This window comes from Gymnoscopelus braueri (genome assembly GCF_963280865.1).
Source record: "Gymnoscopelus braueri genome assembly, chromosome: 6".
Lineage (NCBI taxonomy): Eukaryota > Metazoa > Chordata > Actinopteri > Myctophiformes > Myctophidae > Gymnoscopelus > Gymnoscopelus braueri.
This window is the reverse complement of record NC_137607.1, coordinates 36,790,012-36,810,011: the sequence shown is the minus strand read 5'-3', so window position 1 is coordinate 36,810,011 and position 20,000 is coordinate 36,790,012. Positions and strand designations below refer to the sequence as shown.

At 46.1% G+C, this 20,000-nt stretch overlaps 1 protein-coding gene across 1 annotated transcript in view; it reads left to right on the top strand.

The window, feature by feature from the left end:
- Positions 1–20,000, top strand: part of trabd2b (TraB domain containing 2B) — a 123,727-nt gene that overhangs the window by 58,248 nt on the left and 45,479 nt on the right. The window contains exon 3 of the mRNA XM_080430892.1: positions 12,370–12,516. Within this exon, the coding sequence (XP_080287018.1) occupies positions 12,370–12,516 (147 nt within the window). The remainder of the gene's footprint in view (positions 1–12,369; positions 12,517–20,000) is intronic.

The window sequence follows — 20,000 nt, the reverse complement described above, 5'->3', positions numbered from 1 at the left end:
TCTGCTGGGTTGTTACTGTTCACTGTGCAGTCCATCACAGACTAACAGGTCAAGTCAATGTGAAGCCATACAGACACAATGGCCATGTGTACGCCATGACGAGACGCACTCCCTCACGCATGTACAGTACACACATGCACGCCACATGCACTCGGTAAACGGTGCATTTATGTAGCAGCGCCTTTCTCCATGTGCATTGCATTCAGAGTCAAAGTTATCCACACATGCATTTACACACCGATGGCAAATATAGTTCTACAAGCTCAATCTTGTATCTACAAGTTCAGTGATGAGTTGTGAACTTGTGATTCTGCAAATCTGCTTAAGTGGTTAATCAAACTAATCGGCTTGATAGAAAGAAAAAAAAAATCTTGACAATTCTTATATAAAGAAATATTATTAAAAAAACATTTCTCGATAATGCTATTAATCGAAAAAAATTATCGGTAAGAAGATAATCCATAGCAGCCTATAGTGGCAACCATGCAAGGCACCAACCTGCTCATGGGGAGCAGTTAGAGGTTCAGTGTCTTGCTCATGGACACTAAACCGAGCCGGGGATCGAACTGGAACCTTCCACTCCCAGACGGCCGCTCTACAGTACCTCCTGAGTCCTGAGCCACTGCCACCTAACTTGCCACGTGAACATGCACACACATGCATGTGTATGTTTGTGTTTCCATTCAAAATTGGAAGCTTATACATTTTAACTCCACTTGATGTGATGTTCGACAGACATTAGACAGAGCTTGTGATAACACAGACACACTCTCACACACACAACTACCCAAAACATCCTAACATGCACATACACACGCTCTCAAATACACACACTCAAAAACACACACACGCACGCACGCAGAAACATCCATATGCACATCTCTCTATACTGTACACATACCGGTACAAACACGCACACATTCACATCAACCTTTGACCCTGGGAAGAATTCTAAAAAGTTATGAATGCGTCCCTTGGTCCAGCCCCATACTAACTGTCTGGACCTACTGGATTCCCTCAATCTGGATTGGTTTTTTTCTTTCCGTCCGTTACTCAATTCATCTTCATGTGGGAGATGGGGAGCGCTGCTCTCGTGTTTCATCGGGACCTCAGATGTGGACTTTGCAAACTACAAATCATTCTTAGGGAATTAGTCTGTCGAAAGCCATTAGTCCAACCAAAGCAGACAGAGAGATAAGAGAGAACGAGAGAGCGGGAGCGAGTGGTCAGTGGCCGGGGCGAGGGATGGGGAGGCGTGCACCGGCCCCCTCAGTCTCTGCCTGGTCTGTCTCCATGGCGTGGAGAAGACCCAGCTCATCTGGTTTGGATAGCATCGCACATCATAATGGGAGCCGGGTAAATCCGATGGAATTCAATGAGAGTACACAGTTATCTATCCCTGGAAAAGAGAGAGAGAGAGAGAGAGAGAGAGAGAGAGAGAGAGAGAGAGAGAGAGAGAGAGAGAGAGAGAGAGAGAGAGAGAGAGAGAGAGAGAGAGAGAGAGAGAGACACACACAGAGAGACACAGAGAGACACAGAGAGACAGAGAGACAGATGACGAGTGGAGTTTGGGATGGTAGCGCTTGACTCTGTAGGCTTAACCGCAGGAAATGCACTGAATGAATACTTAGCTTTTCTCCTCTCCTCTCACCTCAGTCTCAACACATTATTTTTCAAAAATAGGATATAGATAGAATAACACAAATGTATGCTTTTTTTTGTTGTTTAGTTTTAGGACCATTTGGTTACATTTGTACACGCTCAGAGTTAAATGAACACTCAGGATTCTATAGTTTAGTTGTTTTCAGTGTGTGTCTCCTGTGAGGCTAATGGCTGCTCGGTTGTGTTGTCCTGTTGACTTTAACACAACAGCTTACCTCCACCCCCGCTGCTCCAGGCGCTCCATGAAACAAAACTACAATTTAGCTCCATTTCCCCTATAATTTAACAACGCATTCTTTATTCTTTCCTTTTCTTTTTTTTTAACAAATTTCCCCACTCTCTTTTTCCCCCCTCCTCCTCCTGTCTCTCTTCTCTCCCGGTGGGTTCGTTCTCGGGGGGTGAGCAGGGATGCGGGGGGCGCGGGGGGGGGATCAAATCAAATGCTACTTTATTATGTTCTTCTGAGGGGCAGGAAAGCTGGTTTGACTGGCCCAGCGTCCGCTCTGCCAAGTCAAACAGCAGGCCCCCCCCCCTGCTTGTTTCTAAAGTTTAGTTGCTTATTTGGACTTGTTTCTAAAGTTTAGTTGCTTATTTGGACTTGTTTCTAAAGTTTAGTTGCTTATTTGGACTCGTTTCTAAAGTTTAGTTGCCTATTTGGACTTGCTTCCTAATGTTGTTTAAACCAGTGGTTCTCAAGCATTACAATGTCAAGGACCCCCAAATTAAATGTATTTATCCACGGACCCCCATCTAAAAATATTTTGTGACCCCTGTACCAGATTTGTGTTGTTAAAATGTTTCAAAAGATATTGAAATGTTTTCACTTTTTTCAAAAAAAAAAAGAAAATAGCCTATCTACAAGCTGTCGTGTGAGCTTGTAGATCAGCTATTTTCAAATATCCGATGCTCATGTGGCCTAGTCGCTTCTTTTGGGCTTGTTTTCAATCATAGACCTAGTTGCTTATTGCTCTCACAAAATCTGGCAACACTGCACGTGAGCCAGTGCTTTTGCTGTTTTGTGGGTATAGTGAGCGAGAGTAGAGAGACTGAGGGAGAAATGGAGGTGAGGAGAAAGAACATACCTACATTAGGTACATTACCTTTGATGACGTGAAGCAATGACATAAAATGCACAGAATGTAAGTTCAAATTACGTGAAACAACATGTTTGACTGTTGCGACATCAACATTTTACAGATGAATATCTCCACAGACACATTTCCCACACTACAGTATATTATTGATCCCCTCACATCATCAGAACAACAGGATTTAGGTTGCAAATCGGCAAAGTTGTCTCTTAATTTAACTGTGAGAGTATTACAAATATATCCCTGACAGGATCTGGGGTCTTAAAAGTCCTTCAATTGTCACTTTAGTGTCATCTGGGCTGTGGACCCCCCCAAACTCATGTGGGCAGTGGGGGTCCCCCTGGGGGTCCCGACCCACAGGTTGAGAACCACTGAGATAGAGTGTAGAAGAAGGAAAAGACACAGGTAGAGGAGGAGACAGAGGAAGAATGGCTGTCTCTCTGTGGAAGCTATGTGGGAGCAGCAGCAGCAGGCTTCTGCCACAGGGACTCTACCTCCTGTAATCCCTGGATTTCCTGGAGACAGAGAAGGCAGGGTGAGAGACTTAACAGGAGAGAGAGGCAAAGAGAGAGTGAGACACTGTAGAGGGAAAGAAAGAAAGAAAGAAAGAAAGAAAGGGAAGGAGAGGAGAGGAAGGAAAAGATAAAGATGGGGGGATTCAAAATGGGGGTTTCAAAAGCCGGAAAGGCTGTCTGAGCGGAAGAGGCTGTCAGAAAATGAGGAGAATGGTTTTAAGCTTTGTAGTCTGTGTGCAAAGTGTGTGTGTGTGTGTGTGTGTGTGTGTGTGTGTGTGTGTGTGTGTGTGTGTGTGTGTGTGTGTGTGTGTGTGTGTGTGTGTGTGTGTGTGTGTGTGTGTGTGTGTGTGTGTGTGTGTGTGTGTGTGTGTGTATGCGTGTGTGTGTGTGTGTGTGGAAAACAAACTTGTTTTTGTGAATGAGATCCTTAAGTCGGTGTGCAGGCAATTGGTCAATGCGCGGACCAATTTGCATGCCTGCACGCGATTGGATGAGATGCACCAATTTGGACAACACATCTATGATGTATGACCCCATATCTGGGCAATGTTTCAGCCTGATTTCACCGCCATTCTCAAATGGATGGAGGTACAAATGGATACATTAACTGAGAATTGCACTGTGTACAGCATGTGTGACGACACAGATTCACTGTATTGAGGTTCGCCCGTCCACCGGATTCGTCAGATGAGAAATACACATTGAAAACATTCCCACACATTTTAAGCACTTTGAGCTCTCTGAACATCAGCATCTAGACAATTAAAGAACAGGAAAAGTATCCCATTTGTGGCCCCAGGTCTTAACTGTAATAGTACGTCTGCATGCAAACCTATACGTGGATATTCCTGTGTACAATTATGTCAAACGAGCGGTAACGCTTACTCTGTGTGTAAGACCATGTGTGTATACATGCGTGTGTGTGTACAGTCGGACATTAAAAAAGGATAAAAAACTTGGAAAGCAGAGGAGGTACGCCAGATGTGATCATTTGAAAGCATTGCTTACCTTCAAGTAAGCAAACGTTACACACAGAAAGGTGCTGAGGGGCTGTTAAAATATTTTGGCATTCCTCTGACAGCGGAGATCACATTTTGAGGCATTTTTATGTTTGAATGTTTCTTTTATGGCCTCTGACAGGTTACAGAGTTCTCTGAGAGAGAGAGAGAGAGAGAGAGAGAGAGAGAGAGAGAGAGAGAGAGGGCGGGGGGATGGGAAAGAGAGATGGAGAGAGGGGAAGGAAGGATTTCCCTAACGGAGTAAGGCAGGAAAGAAAGAAAGAAGAAGGTAAAAACACGTATTTTCTTTAATGGCGCAACGTTTCGACCGAGAAACGTAGAAACGTTGCGCCATTAAAGAAAATCTGTTTTAAACCAGTGTGCGGATGTTTCTACCTTCTTCTCCTTGATTCTTGCCTTGATGTCCAGCACCTGGCCTAAATATAGGCACAAGATGTCCACACAATCTCCTGTGTGAAGAAAGAAAGAAAGCAAGAAAGAAAGGAGCATTGTGAAGGCCTTGTTGGTAAAGCCTGTGGAGACAGTGGTTGTGCTACGTGGTGAGAGAGCGTGCAGACATCTTTGATGTGGTCTTGTGTGTCATCGTCTCCGTTACTGTTCTCCATCCTAATGTGTTCAAGGTGGCTTCAGACCTATAACGTACTGTAAAAGATCTGACAACGTGAGGCTTTTAAAAGGGCCCCATGCCGCCGATACACACACACACACACACACACACACGCACACACGCACGCACGCACGCACGCACGCACGCACGCACACGCACGCACGCACGCACGCACGCACACACACACACACACACACACGCACTCATGACAGGTTGAAGCGGCATGTCGTACTGAGATATCGGTAGTATAGTAGAGGTTAGTAGGTTTTAGTATATTTTGACAACCAGACTTTTCCTTGTAACATAGTATTTCTACATGGTGTTATTGATACTTTTACTCAAGTGAAAAATGTGAGTACTTCTTTCGCCACTGTGAGCACATTGAATGCACAGACTGTAACTCACATGCACACACCTCCATATCCGCCCCATGTTTACACAATACACAATAACATCCTCAGTGTTAAAGGTACCGTAAGTGATATTTGTGTTGTTTAAATGGCTCTGGATTCTCATAGTAATCATTGCTATAGAGCATTTGTTTGTAACAGAGGTCTCCCCATCTCTACAGCTCTTTAGTAAACCAAAAAAAATGCATTTTCAGGTCGGGATACCAATTTCATCCAATCACGAGAGAGCACTCATACAGGATACAGGATAAACAAGTGAAATAGGAAGTGGGTTAAACAAATGCAGACACAATTGGAGCTGGAACACTATAACATTTAAGCTGGTAAATTGGGTTGTTTTTCATGATCGGATGAAATTTGCAACCCACCTTTCTGCTTATTTAAGAGCTGGGGAGATGGGGAGACCCCTGTTATTGAACAAACGCTATAGCAATGGTTACTATCATATCAGAATATAACCTTTTAAGCTTTAACCTTTTAACAAAACCCCTGAGAAGCTATACACAATAGACCCAGATGGGCTCAGTAGGACCCAGCCACACGTGTCCCAGTGGGATCAGAGGTCCGGAACATCGCGCTCGGGGTGGCATAGTGGTAAAGTGCACCTGCCCACCACCGCGGAGGGTGTCGGTTCGAATCCACGTGGTGCATCCGGCCTTGTCGAGCGTCTACACGGACACAATTGGCCTGTGTTCGGGGGAGGGACGCCAGGGGGGGAGGGTGATATCGCTGCACGTATTCCTACGCGCTGGGGGGGGCGGCACCTGTCAGCGGGGAGTGTCGGGCGGCAGGATTATAGACGAAGGCTCTACGTCCTCTCGGTGAGGGCTCCTCACTGGCAGTAGGATGCAACAGCAGTGACAACACAGAAATGTGTGTGAGGAGGAATCAATTGGCTATAAATTAGAGAGAACAAGGGGTTAAAAAAAGCACCAGAAAACTAAAGGTCTGGAACATCCCTGCCTCTGATGCTGAAACAGAGCTGTCTGCTGCCTGCGAGGGAGGATCATCAACACAACATCTCCTTCAAGCTGCTCGGGAATGTTTGCTTTATCAGCGAGTGATTCAGTGACTGAGAACGAGAGATTATGGGGACAGAGAAAGACGGAGAGAGTGTGGGTGAAAGATGCAAGTGATTTGGGACATGCAGGGATCGAAGTCCAGAGAGGGAGAGACAGGGAGAGACAGGGAGAGACAGGGAGAGGAGGAAGGGAGAGTGTAGGAGACGGATGATGAGAGAGGAACAGATAGAGAGATGTCTGATGCAGTCATCATGGCTGGCCTTTCATCCACCTGTACACGCTGCCACGCCATGCATGCCAGGCTGAAACATGGAAGACCCACCTGACCTAACCTCCATCTGCACAGCACATGCTGCCCCTCCCCCCACCTCTCTCTTTCTCTTTCTCTCTGTCTCTCTCTCTCTCTCTGTGTCTCTCTCTCTCTCTCTCTCTCACAAACACATACACATTATAAGCCTTTATTTGTTTTATCAGCGTCCCACCCCTCTTTCGCTCCCTCGTCCTGCTCTTCCTCCTCATGTGCAGTTACTCTAGTCTAGCCCATTAAGACCTGAGGCCGACTCTACAAAATGCCTTCTAAATCAGTAGTTTGCACACTTTCAAGACTTTTCTAAAATGCTCAAAAATAGCAGATGTACAAGCTCGCAGCGCGGCACGAAGTGACGCGCTGTGAGCTTGTATATCTGCTATTTTTGAATAGCCAACGCAAAAATATTAAATGACACGGATGCTTTCCCTCAGCTCTCTCTCTCTCTCTCTCTCTCTCTCTCTCTCTCTCTCTCTCTCTCTCTCTCTCTCTCTCTCTCTCTCTCTCTCTCTCCCCTTTTGTCCTTGGTCTATTCCTTGTGTTTGTCTCCCGTCTAGGGAGACTAAGAGTGATGGAGAATGGCATGAAGAATGGTGGTGGTGAGGCTGAAGGAGTAGTTCACCCAAACAAATGACTTATTTTCGATCAATTACACACCCCATGAAGCCTTGAATTCATGGAGATTTTTTTTGTTTTAGCTGCAATCCTAAGGCGATAATTTGCCGACTGGCAGAGTCCTACTGACCGATGACCCGGTCATCAAATTATTAGCTTAGGAATGCGACAAAAACAAAAAAAATCTCTATGAATTCAAGGCTTCATGGGGTGTGTAATTGATTGATTTGTGAACTACAACACGGCAGCCTTTTCAGAGCATGTTTATTTTTTGTTCCAGCTATAGGATCAATGGAACCAACATTAAAGTTCCAATGTATCTGTATCACAATGAAAACACATTTTTCAAGGGTCAGGGTTAAAATCTTAGTGTTTTTGCCAATTATTTGGGGGCCCACTTGCAATACCCTCCTTTTGTTTGTTTGTTAGTAAAAAAAATAAACATATACTCTTCTCCACTGCAAGTACTGCGCTGTTCTGTGCTGTAGACCAGAGCCATTGTACTCTCCTCTGTGCCACTCTGCTCTACACTACGTTACGTCTACAGTTAGGTACGACTCTACCCCGAAGGGCTGTGGGCACCGTTCCGCCATTATTTCACTGGTTTCACGATGTGTATAGGTGAGATATAACAGAGTTGGAAAGCCAGTTGCAGTCCACATGATTCAGCCCTTCGTCTTCCAACACCTTGTCATCAGCACTACTCATTACATGTAAAAACCCCGCTGACGGAAAACCAGCTAATACTAATGCTAGCAGGCTAACAGCCAGGGTTTAATGTACTACAGGGTCAATTGCTGCTCCAGTCCGTGCACGTGTTGATAAATGCTGGTGTGGTGTGTGTGTGTGTGCGTGTGCGTGTGCGTGTCTGCGTGTGTGTGTGTGTGCGTGTGCGTGTGCGTGTGCGTGTGTTGTGTGGGTGCGTTTGTGTGTGCAGTGGTGGAAAGTAACTCATTTACGCAAGTACTGTACTAAAGTATTGCTACTTAAGTAAAAAAAAAGGAATACTTCTTCCACCAGGGTGTATGTGTGTGTGTGTGTGTGTGTGTGTGGGGTTTGGGGTGAGGTCAGCCTCACTCCCTCTATTCTTTCTCACCCCATGCTTTTCTCTCTCTCCCAGACTCCCACTATACTGTAACCCTCCCCCCCACACACACACACACACACACACACACACACACACACACACACACACACACACACACACACACACACACACACATACACCACCACCACCGCCTGCCTTTTTCTTTCCAATACTTGCTAATGAATTTTTGGAATGCTGCACCGAGGCAAGGAGAAATGGTACGTTCCTCCAAGACCAGGTCCACGTGCATGGCAGCCATGGCTGGCTTTCTCCTCCTGCCAGCTTTGTTCTTATAAAGGCTTTATTTAATTATAATAGGAGGTTCTCACGCACGTATGTATGAGATGGTAGTACGAGAGAAACCTGCGGTGCTGTTGTTTAGTTGTGATCAGGGCTGGTTACCTTGGATGGCCCTGCCCCGCCCCCTATACCCTCTCTTAAGCACAGTGTAGTGTGTACACATGCACATGTGCACACACACACACACACGCACGCACACACTCACACACAGATGCACTCACCCACACAGTGTTTACATTTTGGCAACTTTGAGCCACCCCTCGGCTCTCACCATACCCCCCCCTCTCTCTTTCTCTCTCTCTCTCCCTCTCTCTCTTCCTCTCTCTCTCTCTCTCTCTCTCTCTCTCTCCCCTCTCTCTCTCTCTCTCTCTCTCTCTCTCTCTCTCCCTCTCTCTCTCTCTCTCTCTCTCTCTCTCTCCCCCTCTCTCTCTCCCCGTCTCTCTCTCTCTCTATCTATCTCTATCTCTGATTGACATGCTGTCTCATTCTGTCCACCACAGACTCTGTCTCTATGGTTACTGCTCAGAGATTTGTGTGCCTAACCCGGGAGACGAATAATATTGAAACAACACAACCCCCTTCTTAACAACAGCACCCCAAGCTCCACCTATCCCCCCCCCCCTCTCTCCTCACCCTTTTCCATGATTTCGCTTATACTTTCAGCCCTGTTTGCCGAACTCCAGCACCACTACTCCCGTCTTGTCCTGCCTGTCTGTCTGTCTGCCCGACCCGTCTCTCTGTCTGTCTGCCCGTCTGTCTGTCTCTGGTGCAGTTTGCAGTATTTAGGGAAAACACCCTTTAAGTTGGCAGGACAGCACAAGGCCCTGGCAGGAGGTGTTAGCTCTGCCAAGCTGTGGCCTCTCTCTCTCTCTCTCTCTCTCTCTCTCTCTCTCTCTCTCTCTCTCTCTCTCTCTCTCTCTCTCTCTCACTCTTCATCATTCTCCATGCCCAAGGCCGGCTGTATGCTGTGTTTCTTTTGGCATGGTCGAGCGTGCGGTGAGCCGTGGGGGTCATGGGGCTGGGGCAACGGGGTGTTCACTGCCAAGCCAACAAGCTAACACCACCAGCCTGCCTGTATAGCACCCACTCAGCCGCAGGCAGGATTAGCTACTGTAGCTCGTTAGCTTCAGTCACTGCAGCCTGGCACCCCCCCCCTCCCCCCCGACATGACTCAGTGTGTGTTGAGTCTGTTAATACTAGATGCGTGTGAGTAAGGGTGTGTGTGTGTGTGTGTGCGTGTGTGCGTGTGTGCGTGTGTGCGTGCGTGCGTGCGTGCGTGCGTGCGTGCGTGCGTGCGCGTGCGTGCGTGCGTGCGTGCGTGCGTGCGTACTGTTAGGCGCGTGCGTGAGGATGGAGAGAATAAAAGCGTGTCACGCGAGATGGAAAATAGAAACGTCTAAGGCAGTGGTTCTCAAAGTGTGGTCCGGGGACCCTCAGGGTTCATTGATGGGGTTCCAAGTGAAGACCCTTTACAGGTCTGTAACTCTGAGCGTGTACAAATGGAACCAAATAGACGTGCATAAGGGTCTATTTGGTTCCATTTGTATTGTACGCTCTCAGAGTTATGGGGGTCATTGAAATGAAAAACGTTTGTAGAACCAGTGTTCTAGGTATGCTGTCATTACCAGGCCATGGGGGGGGGGGTGTTCTGGTTGCAGAGGGAAGCCTGGTGGTCCCGGCGGTCCTCCTGGTGAGGTATATATATGAGCTGAGGGAGAAGAGAATGAAAGGCATATTGTTACTGTTCTCATTCAGGAACTGAAACGCTCGCAGATTTGATCAAGGCCCCTCCGTCTGGGGGGATTACGCCTCTCTGGCGGGGGCGACCGCGCCGCGCCGACTCTCTATGAAACACGTCGAGAGGAATAAATACGATCGGTCTGCGCTCTCTCTCCCTCTCCACTCGGGGCGACGTTCCCCCCGGGCTGGCAGGAAGATGAGAGGGATGGTGGGGTTGGGGGGGGGGGGGTGAAGGAACGGAGAGAGAGAGAGTAGAAAGAGGAGTGCAAAGACGAGAGAGAGAGTGAGAGGGTAGTGGGAGAGAGACATCCATAAGCTCTCCAGTTGTCCTCCTTTCATTATGATGAAAGCACAATACTAAGGCACTGTCTGTGAGACCATTTAGCATGCACAGTGACCTCTGAGACAGACAGACAGACAGACAGACAGACAGACAGACAGACAGACAGACAGACAGACAGACAGACAGACAGAGACGTGGCCTGCATGGGTTTAGAACTCAAAATGTGATTAACGGAGCATGAGGGTTACCCACAGTTTAGCCATTCAACGCGCACAATGAGGGCATTTATGATTGCAAAAAACATAGCGTAATTGTATGAGTTACGACCCGCACCTTTTGACTTTGGCCTGGATCAGTCGGACAGCTGTATCGGCCATAAGTCGCCTCGCAAATCATAAACGGGCCCGGCGCTTTGGCCTCGTCCCGATAGTATTTACCAAAAAGCACTATAGTCTCGTTTCTTGACGTAGGCAATTGGGAATGTAGACATGGATGTATTTATAGTGCACACTGTGCTATAAATACGAGCCGAGTCACAACCTAATCAGATCCAATCAAATCAAATCAAGTGTGCGCACACACACACACACACACACACACACACACTTTGCGTGTGAATGTTCACGTGAAACTGAAACTGCTGTGTGCACATACACAGTGGTGTAAAGTAACTAAGTACATTCACTCAAGTACTGTACTTAAGTACAATTTTGAGGTGTTCTTACTTTGCTGGAGTATTTCCAATTTTCAGTTTTTTAGTACATTTTGCTGCCAATACTTTTGTACTTTGCTACATACTGCATTGCAGTATTGATACTTTTACTTAAGTAAGACATTTGAGTACTTTTTTTTACCACTGCATACATAGACAAAGAGCGAGAGAGAGAGAGGGGAAAAAATAGTTTTCCGGTCCACCATACATGCACACCTAAAGCTCCTGTCATAGAGCTTAGTGCGTGATTGACAGCCAGGCTCCGGCTGTCAGGCCAGTGAGAGGCGGCGTGGAGCGCAAAGGGGCGGGAACAGGGAAGGTTAACCCCCGCTGTCTCAGACAGCTGCCGTGTCGTTGGGGCTGGCCGGCGGCTGCACACTATAAATTCTCTCTAAAGAGGGTTTACTTTTGATTTTAATGGGAGCTGTAAATTTACGGCACTTGAGCCCCGGTGAGAGAGAGAGAGAGAGAGAGAGAGAGAGAGAGAGAGAGGAGAGGGAGAGGGAGAGAGAGAGAGAGAGACGGGGAAAGCTATTTTTAAAGGGGCACTCTCTCCTCCCTCTATGACTCTATATCTCTCTCTCTCTACCCAGCTTTTCTTTCTTCCTGCCTTGCCTCCCTCTTTCCTGGAGAGAGTTATTGCTTTCACTGGTTTTTCCCATTCCTTCTGTGGTCTGATTTTTACCTGTAGTCAGCCTGCGTGGAAAGTGTATGAAAACATCCCTAAATGAAAATGAAAACTCGCGTCTTTTTCTTCTTCAACCGAAGGCCTCAGGTGCATAACTGCATTTAGTCTTTTGATGCGGTCAAAATCATGCCTCACTGCAGTCAGCAGTTCGTGTTTTGAAAAAAAACAACAATAACGAGAAAACAAAACGCTGCATGCATATTCCTCCATGGTACGAGGTACAGCATGATCCCCCTTTTGTGGAAGGGGTTGTGGGTCCTAACACTAACTAACAGAAACTATGCCACATGTCTCTGTCTCCCTCCCTGCAGGTGCTGTTTGCCTTGAACCAGACTCTCCTGCAGCACGAGAGCGTGCGTGCGGGCAGCATGCAGGGCTCCTACACCACAGAGGACCTCATCACACACTACAACTGTGGCGACCTGAGCTCCATCATCTTCAACCACGACACGTCGCAGGTTGGTCCCCCCATCTCCCAGCATTTGCATTGTATATATTGCTCCGTTCCCACACATCCACTCATTTACATTAGTGCAGTTGAAGCACATCCATACCTCGGAGCTGTATGTTAGACCGTTATCTTCTGTGCTACACTGAGCTGCTCCTCTAGAGCACTGGTTCCCAAGCTTTTCAGGCCACGACCTCCCCAAATAATCATATTTGAACTGCGGGACCCCCCCACCCTGACAAGCACTTGAAATCGTAGGCCATTACATTTATTTTGACGCGGTTCCACAGATAAATATTATATAAAATATGAATATAGCCGAACTACACGCTCAATGTGCAGATACCCTGTATACACTCATACTGTATGTTGGTTTGTTTACTGTAGAGAGAGAAAACAATGTTGCACATTAAGCAAATCCTCTGGGGAAATCCCAAATTATTTTGGGGTTTCCCCAGAGAACCACTGCTCTAGAAGAGCACGTTTGGGGGTTAGGAGCCTTTGCTCAAGAACGGTTCACTTGTAGTTGGAGTGCAAGGGGTGTGTTGTTTACTGTTACTTTAAAGCTGCTCCTAGGGAGGCCAGAAGTCCTGATCAAATCGAGACAGTCCTGATTCTACATGATCCCATGCCATGTCCTTATAGAGTCATAATCCTCTTTGTCCCGATAATTAAACTCAGTGCAAATTCTAATTTTGATGCCTTTACCATTTATCTACACAGAGACACTGCCTGTTCTGTGTCGTAATGTTTTGTTTTGTCTACAACCAAGGACCACGGAATGGAAATAAGTCGCCGACTTTGTTGTGTTTTTTTATCCTCTACGTTTCTGTGAGAAGCATGTAACATGTGTTTTTCTTTTAATCGTAATGTCTAATAAATCAAATCATATCAAATCAAAAGGGAGATTTGCAGAGGACCGACGTGTAGCTCAGGACGGTTGGCAGGCGGCCATGAGAAGCGATAAAGCAGCACGTTTTAACCCATTAAGACCTGAGGCCGATTTTCTGAAAAACGTATGTTGCTATATCAGTGGTTCTCAAACGTTTTCATGTGAAGGACCACCAAAAACTTGTATATCTTCTATTTTTCTGCTATTTTTTTTGTATATCTGCTATTATTATCGAATAGTCAAAGTACGAAATAATGGTTAAAGTGGTTACACAGATGCTTTCCCGGTTTTAATGGGTTAAAGCCTGTGGCGATACAACTGTATGCAAAAACCATCATCTCTTCATCTTCAGTGACACAGCTCATACAAGGGGCAGAGGGGGAAACCAGTGTTCCAAGAGGGCAATGTTTAGATCCAGTTACCTTAGTCACAAGTTCTTTATGGTTATTCATGAAATGAATGTATTTGGCAATGCATGTGATAGGCATTGTTGCAAAAAGAAATCTGCCTTCCAAAACAAAGTTTGAGTGAAACAGGAAGCTTGTGACAAGTGACAAGAGTAAAAAGCAGTGTTTGAATGAGAAAACCAGTGTTTGTAGGACGCCATTGAATGAATGCAAGTTACAGATGTTCATGAATGAAAATACATTACACACACAACAACAAACAAAACGGACAAACAGACAAAAAACAGCAACAAAAAACTATACTACACTACATATACAGTTCACACACACACACACACTCGTATACACACACACACACACGTGCATGTGTGCACGTGCGTGCACGTGTGTGTGTGTGTGCACTGTCACCCGCTATCAATCTCCACCCTTAAATGTGGATTCACTTTTACGGCGTCCTCCGTCAATTAAGCTAATTAGGCTGTCAAAAGCTAATTAGTTTGTCAACTTCCCTCACTGATCCTTAAGTGCCATTAAAAGCAAGCCAGCATGTAACCTCAACTCACCACATCGTTATTTGCACTGGAGACGCACAGAGTCATGGAAGGTATGCATGACCCACGACCCACGGCCGACAGCCTGCTCAACAGAGACTTCAAAACGCAATGGCTATGTTCATGTTAGGCTCATGTGGTGCACTGTAAAATCTCTGTTAATTGAACTCTGAGAGTGAACAAATGGAACCAAATGGACCCGTAAAAGGGTCCGTTTGGTTCCATGTGTACAATCTCAGAGTTAACTCAACACAGGAATTTACTGCACTTCCTTACTGTACACTTCCTCTATCTATTGCCCTCTTCCCTTCTCTCTCTCTCTCTCCCTCTCTTTCTCCCTCTCTCTCTCACACTCTCTCCCTCTCTCTTAGCGGACCATGGAGAGTGTGTTAGCTGTAGTTCCTCTTCAGTCGGGCTCTCTAAATCATACCAGTTGGCCCCTGCTCCTTATGTCATAATAACATGTATTAACATTCCTCCGCACATGCTAGAGCAATCAAACGCCTGACTCTCTGGTGCCTGCCTCTGTTCCCTGTTGATCTACAGCAGCTCCGCTCATGTGTGGTGCGCACCAAAGGCATACTTGCACACACACACAGTGTGTGCGTGTGTGTGTGCGTGTGTGTGTGTGTGTGTGTGTGTGTGTGTGTGTGTGTGTGTGTGTGTGTGTGTGTGTGTGTGTGTGTGTGTGTGTGCAAGTATGCCTTTGGTCCGCGCGCGCACACACACACACACACACACACACACACACACACACACACACACACACACACACACACACTGTGAGGGAGCAGGTGTTCTTTGATAGATGAGGTCTAATCCTGAGCCCCAGACACCACTGATGGTCTCCCAGCTCAATCTTCATTGTATTTGGAAGGGACCGATGATCATCATCATGATGATGATGATGATGGGCCCCAGAGCTGAACAGAGAGAGACGGGTTAATGCATTTCAACACTGGCTACCCAGGGAGAGAGAGAGAGAGAGAGAGAGAGAGAGAGAGAGAGAGAGAGAGAGAGAGAGAGAGAGAGAGGGAGAGGGGGAGGGAGAGAGAGAGGGGGCTTCAAAGAGGAGAGGAGAGGAGAGGAGAGGAGAGGAGAGGAGAGGAGAGGAGAGGAGAGGAGAGGAGAGGAGAGGAGAGGAGAGGAGAGGAGTTGAACTTCAAAGAGCCAGACTAGTGAACAGAGGAGAGGAGCTGGGGGAGACAGAAGGCAGGAGGCCCCTCCTGGCAGGGAGTGACGGAGTGAACGTGTGCAGAGCAGAGCCGAGCGTGACCAGGAGTGAGGAAGGGAGGAAATATCTCGCCGTCGATCCACATTTCCTGTTCGGAGCCGGATAGAGAGCAGCTAATGGGCTCTCCAGTGATACGTTATCTAGCATGCGCTGCTAACCCCCTCCCCTCCACCCCACACACCCCCCTCCACACACACACACACACACACACGCACACGCACACGCACGCACACCCCTCCCTACCAAAGGTTTTCTTCTCTCCTTGGGTTAAACAGACATCCTTGTTTATTTGATGGACGATGGAGCATATGTCCTCCTCCGTTTCTTTTTTCTTTAACCTAACATATCTTCATCTTATCCCCCCCCCCTTCAGTTCATAGAGGCACTGTGAGCCAGTGCAGGTCATAAACAGACAGCAGATAAGTGAATTAATGAAGCTCTCGTCATGCAGACCTATTGGATCATAAGCAGGCTCCAAAGCATTCGTACAGTACGACCTCTAAAGTGTTTTATAATACACACACAACGGCGGTATGTTGATCTCTGTAAATGGTGCCATCACACGCAAGGTTAAAACACACATATTTGGTACACAATGTGGGAGTAATAGTGCCCTTAAAGGTATTTTGGGGTATTCCCCCAAGATCTTTATTTTATTTTCAGTTACAATTGATTACACTAACATACAACCAATTGCGAATACGTCAGCCACCCGCCAATTAAAAACAAAAATACATCTTCCAGCTAGCGCGCTGCATCATTTTGTGAGTTAGCCTGAGCTTTTGATATTAATTAAAGGCAAACAAAATGGTTTATGCCTGTGAAGGGGTTACTTGGCTGAAAAAATCTAGCACAAAATGTTTTATAACAACTGCATTAGGTTATTATTGGATCAATCCCCAGTAAGTTTGTCCTCAGCATTTGTACAGTAACTCTGAGAGTTGAACACTGTTTCCCAAACAGTGGGTCCGGACCCATGTTTGGGTCGCGGTCTTGCGGACATCTTTTTTTTGGGGTTGCAAGTAAATATCCCCTTTTATTTTCATTTCCTACATTAAAAAAAAATATATATATATTTCTGTCAGATAACTCACGAATAGATTGAACCAATATTACAGACCAAATATATGAAACAATATTATAGAATGAGAATACAAGAGTGGATGTAATATTTTATTTTATTTTTTCTCCCTGCTCAGCATAATTAAGACAACCATCATTAACCTTTAAGAGCAGGGAGATAGATATGTAATGACAACCCCCCATGGGGAACAGAACCAATAGCAGAGCCCACTGGTGGTGCTGGGGTGGTGGTGGGAGCAAACGCTGCATGACAACACCTATGACACACAAAGCAGACAGAACACAGATGAAGGTGAGCTTAAATAACCCGCCCGATTGGACAGCTGACTGCCACGTCAGAGTATGACGTACTGTATGGGTCTGCATGACGCTGTAAACAGCCACATAGAATCTCTCTCGAGTATATCTGCCAGAACTAACTCGCAGGCTACGTATAATTTCTGTCAGATAACTCACGAATAGATTGAACCAATATTACAGACCAAATATATGAAACAATATTATAGAATGAGAATACAAGAGTGGATGTAATATTTTATTTTGGCGTTCAGGCTCTGCTACATTTTTCTCCCTGCTCAGCATAATTAAGACAACCATCATTAACCTTTAAGAGCAGGGGGCTTTGATGCGACGCGGACCTGTCTTTTGTTGTCCCCCCCCCACGTAGCAACCAGGAAGCTACGCTAGGGGAACGCTGAACACGCGTTCACACGCGTTCACACGCACACGTGATAATAGTTATTGTCCATGACGGAGGCGTGCCGACTCAGCAGAGCTTGAGGCCGAGGAGGCGCGCCCTCGCGCCCCCAGGCGCGAGTGCCCGCGCTGACCGGCCGATGCCCTGCTAGTCGAATCAGCGCCGTCCGAGTTGTGAACCGATAGGGACAGAATAGTTCTTTTCATGGATCACTGTGTGTGTGTGTGTGTGTGTGTGTGTGTGTGTGTGTGTGTGTGTGTGTGTGTGTGTGTGTGTGTGTGTGTGTGTGTGTGTGTGTGTGTGTGTGTGTGTCAGGGAGAAACTAAAACAAAAGCCAGAACACAATAAAAGTATCTTAACAGTCCTGCTTTCAATAAACCAAATTGAAAGCTTGAGCGCGTGTGCATGCGCGCGTGTGTGTGTGTGTGTGGTCGCGGCCATACAGTATATGTGTGTGCACTTTAGTTGGGAAGCCTGGTTCGTGGCTCCCTCTAGTGTTGTTTCTAAATTGAAAGCATGAGCGCGTGTGTGTGTGTGTGTGTGTGGTCGCGGCCATATATGTGTGTGCACTTTAGTTGGGAAGCCTGGCTCGTGGCTCCCTCTAGTGTTGTTTCTACAGAATTGCTTGGGGGCGGGGAAAACGAGTGTTCCTTCTCCAATTTCCCTGGTTCTCCAATTTCCCTGTAACATATATATTACTTAATTATTTTTTTTAATGTTCCAACATTCTTCAAAAGTATTTCCTAAATAAAATAAAGAATTCTAATAATATCCATAAATAAATTTAAAAAAAAAGTTTAATAACAACAAGTGAAAATAGCAGATCTACAAGCTCACGGCGTGGCACAAAGCGCTAGTTTGGGTCCCAGGCAAACTCTTTTGTGTCTTGAGCTAAAACGTTTGGGAACCACTGATCTAGCACCTACTCAAGTATACATCCAAAGTCACTCTAAATCAAATGCAGTTAAAATGGTAAATTAAACCTTCGGCAGGAAACTCAATGAATGTCTGCCGTTTCCATTTAGGGCTTGAATTATAACCCTTTAAGCTCTGTGCGAAATAAAAGAACAAAGGGAAGGATGATGGAGAGTGTGCAGACATGGGAGATGCTGTGAAGCATGGGAGAATGAGCTGGTCTTGGATGGTTACTGGAGACCAGCACCTCACACATCCCAGCTTCAATAAATCTACTGGTGGGTTCAGTCACTTAACGCACGCACGTGGTGGAAGAAGTATTCACAGTTTTTACTTAAGTAAAAGTAACAACTGTTACAAGTAAAAGTCCGTTATTCAAGATTTACTAAGTAAAAGTACAAAAGTATTGGTATCAAAATGTACTTAAAGAACCAAAAGTTGAAAATACTCATTATGCAGAATGTCCCAAATTTTGAAATGTTTAAAATGTATACAAATATTTTGAAAATAGCAGATCTACAAGCTCACAATGCGTCGCATCGACGCATTGTGAGCTTGTAGATCTGCTATTTTCAAATGTGTTTCAAATGTGTTTTGTAATAATAATCAAAATCTACAAAGTAACTAGTAACTTGTAAGTAAGTAAGTTGTCAAATAATTGTAGTGGAATAAAAGTACAATATTTGCCTCTGAGATGTAGTGGAGTAGAAGTAAAAGTACTGAAAATTGGAAAATGCAATTGCAAAATTGTACTTAAGTATAGTACTTGAGTAAATGTACTTAGCTACTTTACACCATTGGCAGGCACACATCAGACGGCAACAGCATTATCGGGGGTTGAAAACGCAACAAAGAGGAACCCCCTTCCAGAGTGGAAATCTTTGAAAACGCCCTGCATCACGTCTCCATGAAAAACGGGCAACACGGGGGAAACGGCAAAACGGGCGATGTCATGGCTCACGTCGGCGAGCCGTAGAACCAAGCCCCCAGAACCCAGTGGTTGCATTGAAGCGCATTGGACACGCTGGCCATTCATAGTTGCTGCAGCTTAAAACGGCTGGGGCCACTAACATGAACGAGCGAAACCGGTTTCGACCAATGGGCTCCACTCACAAGCTTGTGCACGAGCTTGCGCACGGGGCTGCGCACCGAGGTGACACCTCCGTGATGCAAAACGTGTCACAGAAGCCCCAAATAGGCCTCGCCCATCACATTCCATATTTTTTTTTAATGTAATGGAGTGAAAGTTAAAAGTATCCAAATATCGAAATACTAAAGTACAGATTCTTAAAAAATAAGAGTAGTAATTGTACTTAGTTACTGTCCACAACGGATAACTACACACACACACACACACACACACACACACACACACACACACACACACACACACACACACACACTTCCCCTCCTGTCCGTCATTGCACGTCACAGTGGGGTGTGGGTGGGGTAGCAGGTTGGGGGTGACAGGAAGACTAGAGGAGGGCAACATGTTCCCTGATATACCCTCTGACCCCACGTCTGGTGCAGAGGGAAGCCGATACTCCCTGCGTGGAGGCTGGGATGATGACACTCACATGCAGCATGCTCCCCAAGCTGACTGGAACAGCTGGATGGAAAGATACACAGAGAGAGAGAGAGAGAGAGAGAGAGAGAGAGAGAGAGAGAGAGAGAGAGAGATTGGGTGAAACTGAGATATGAAGGCAAGGGCTGGA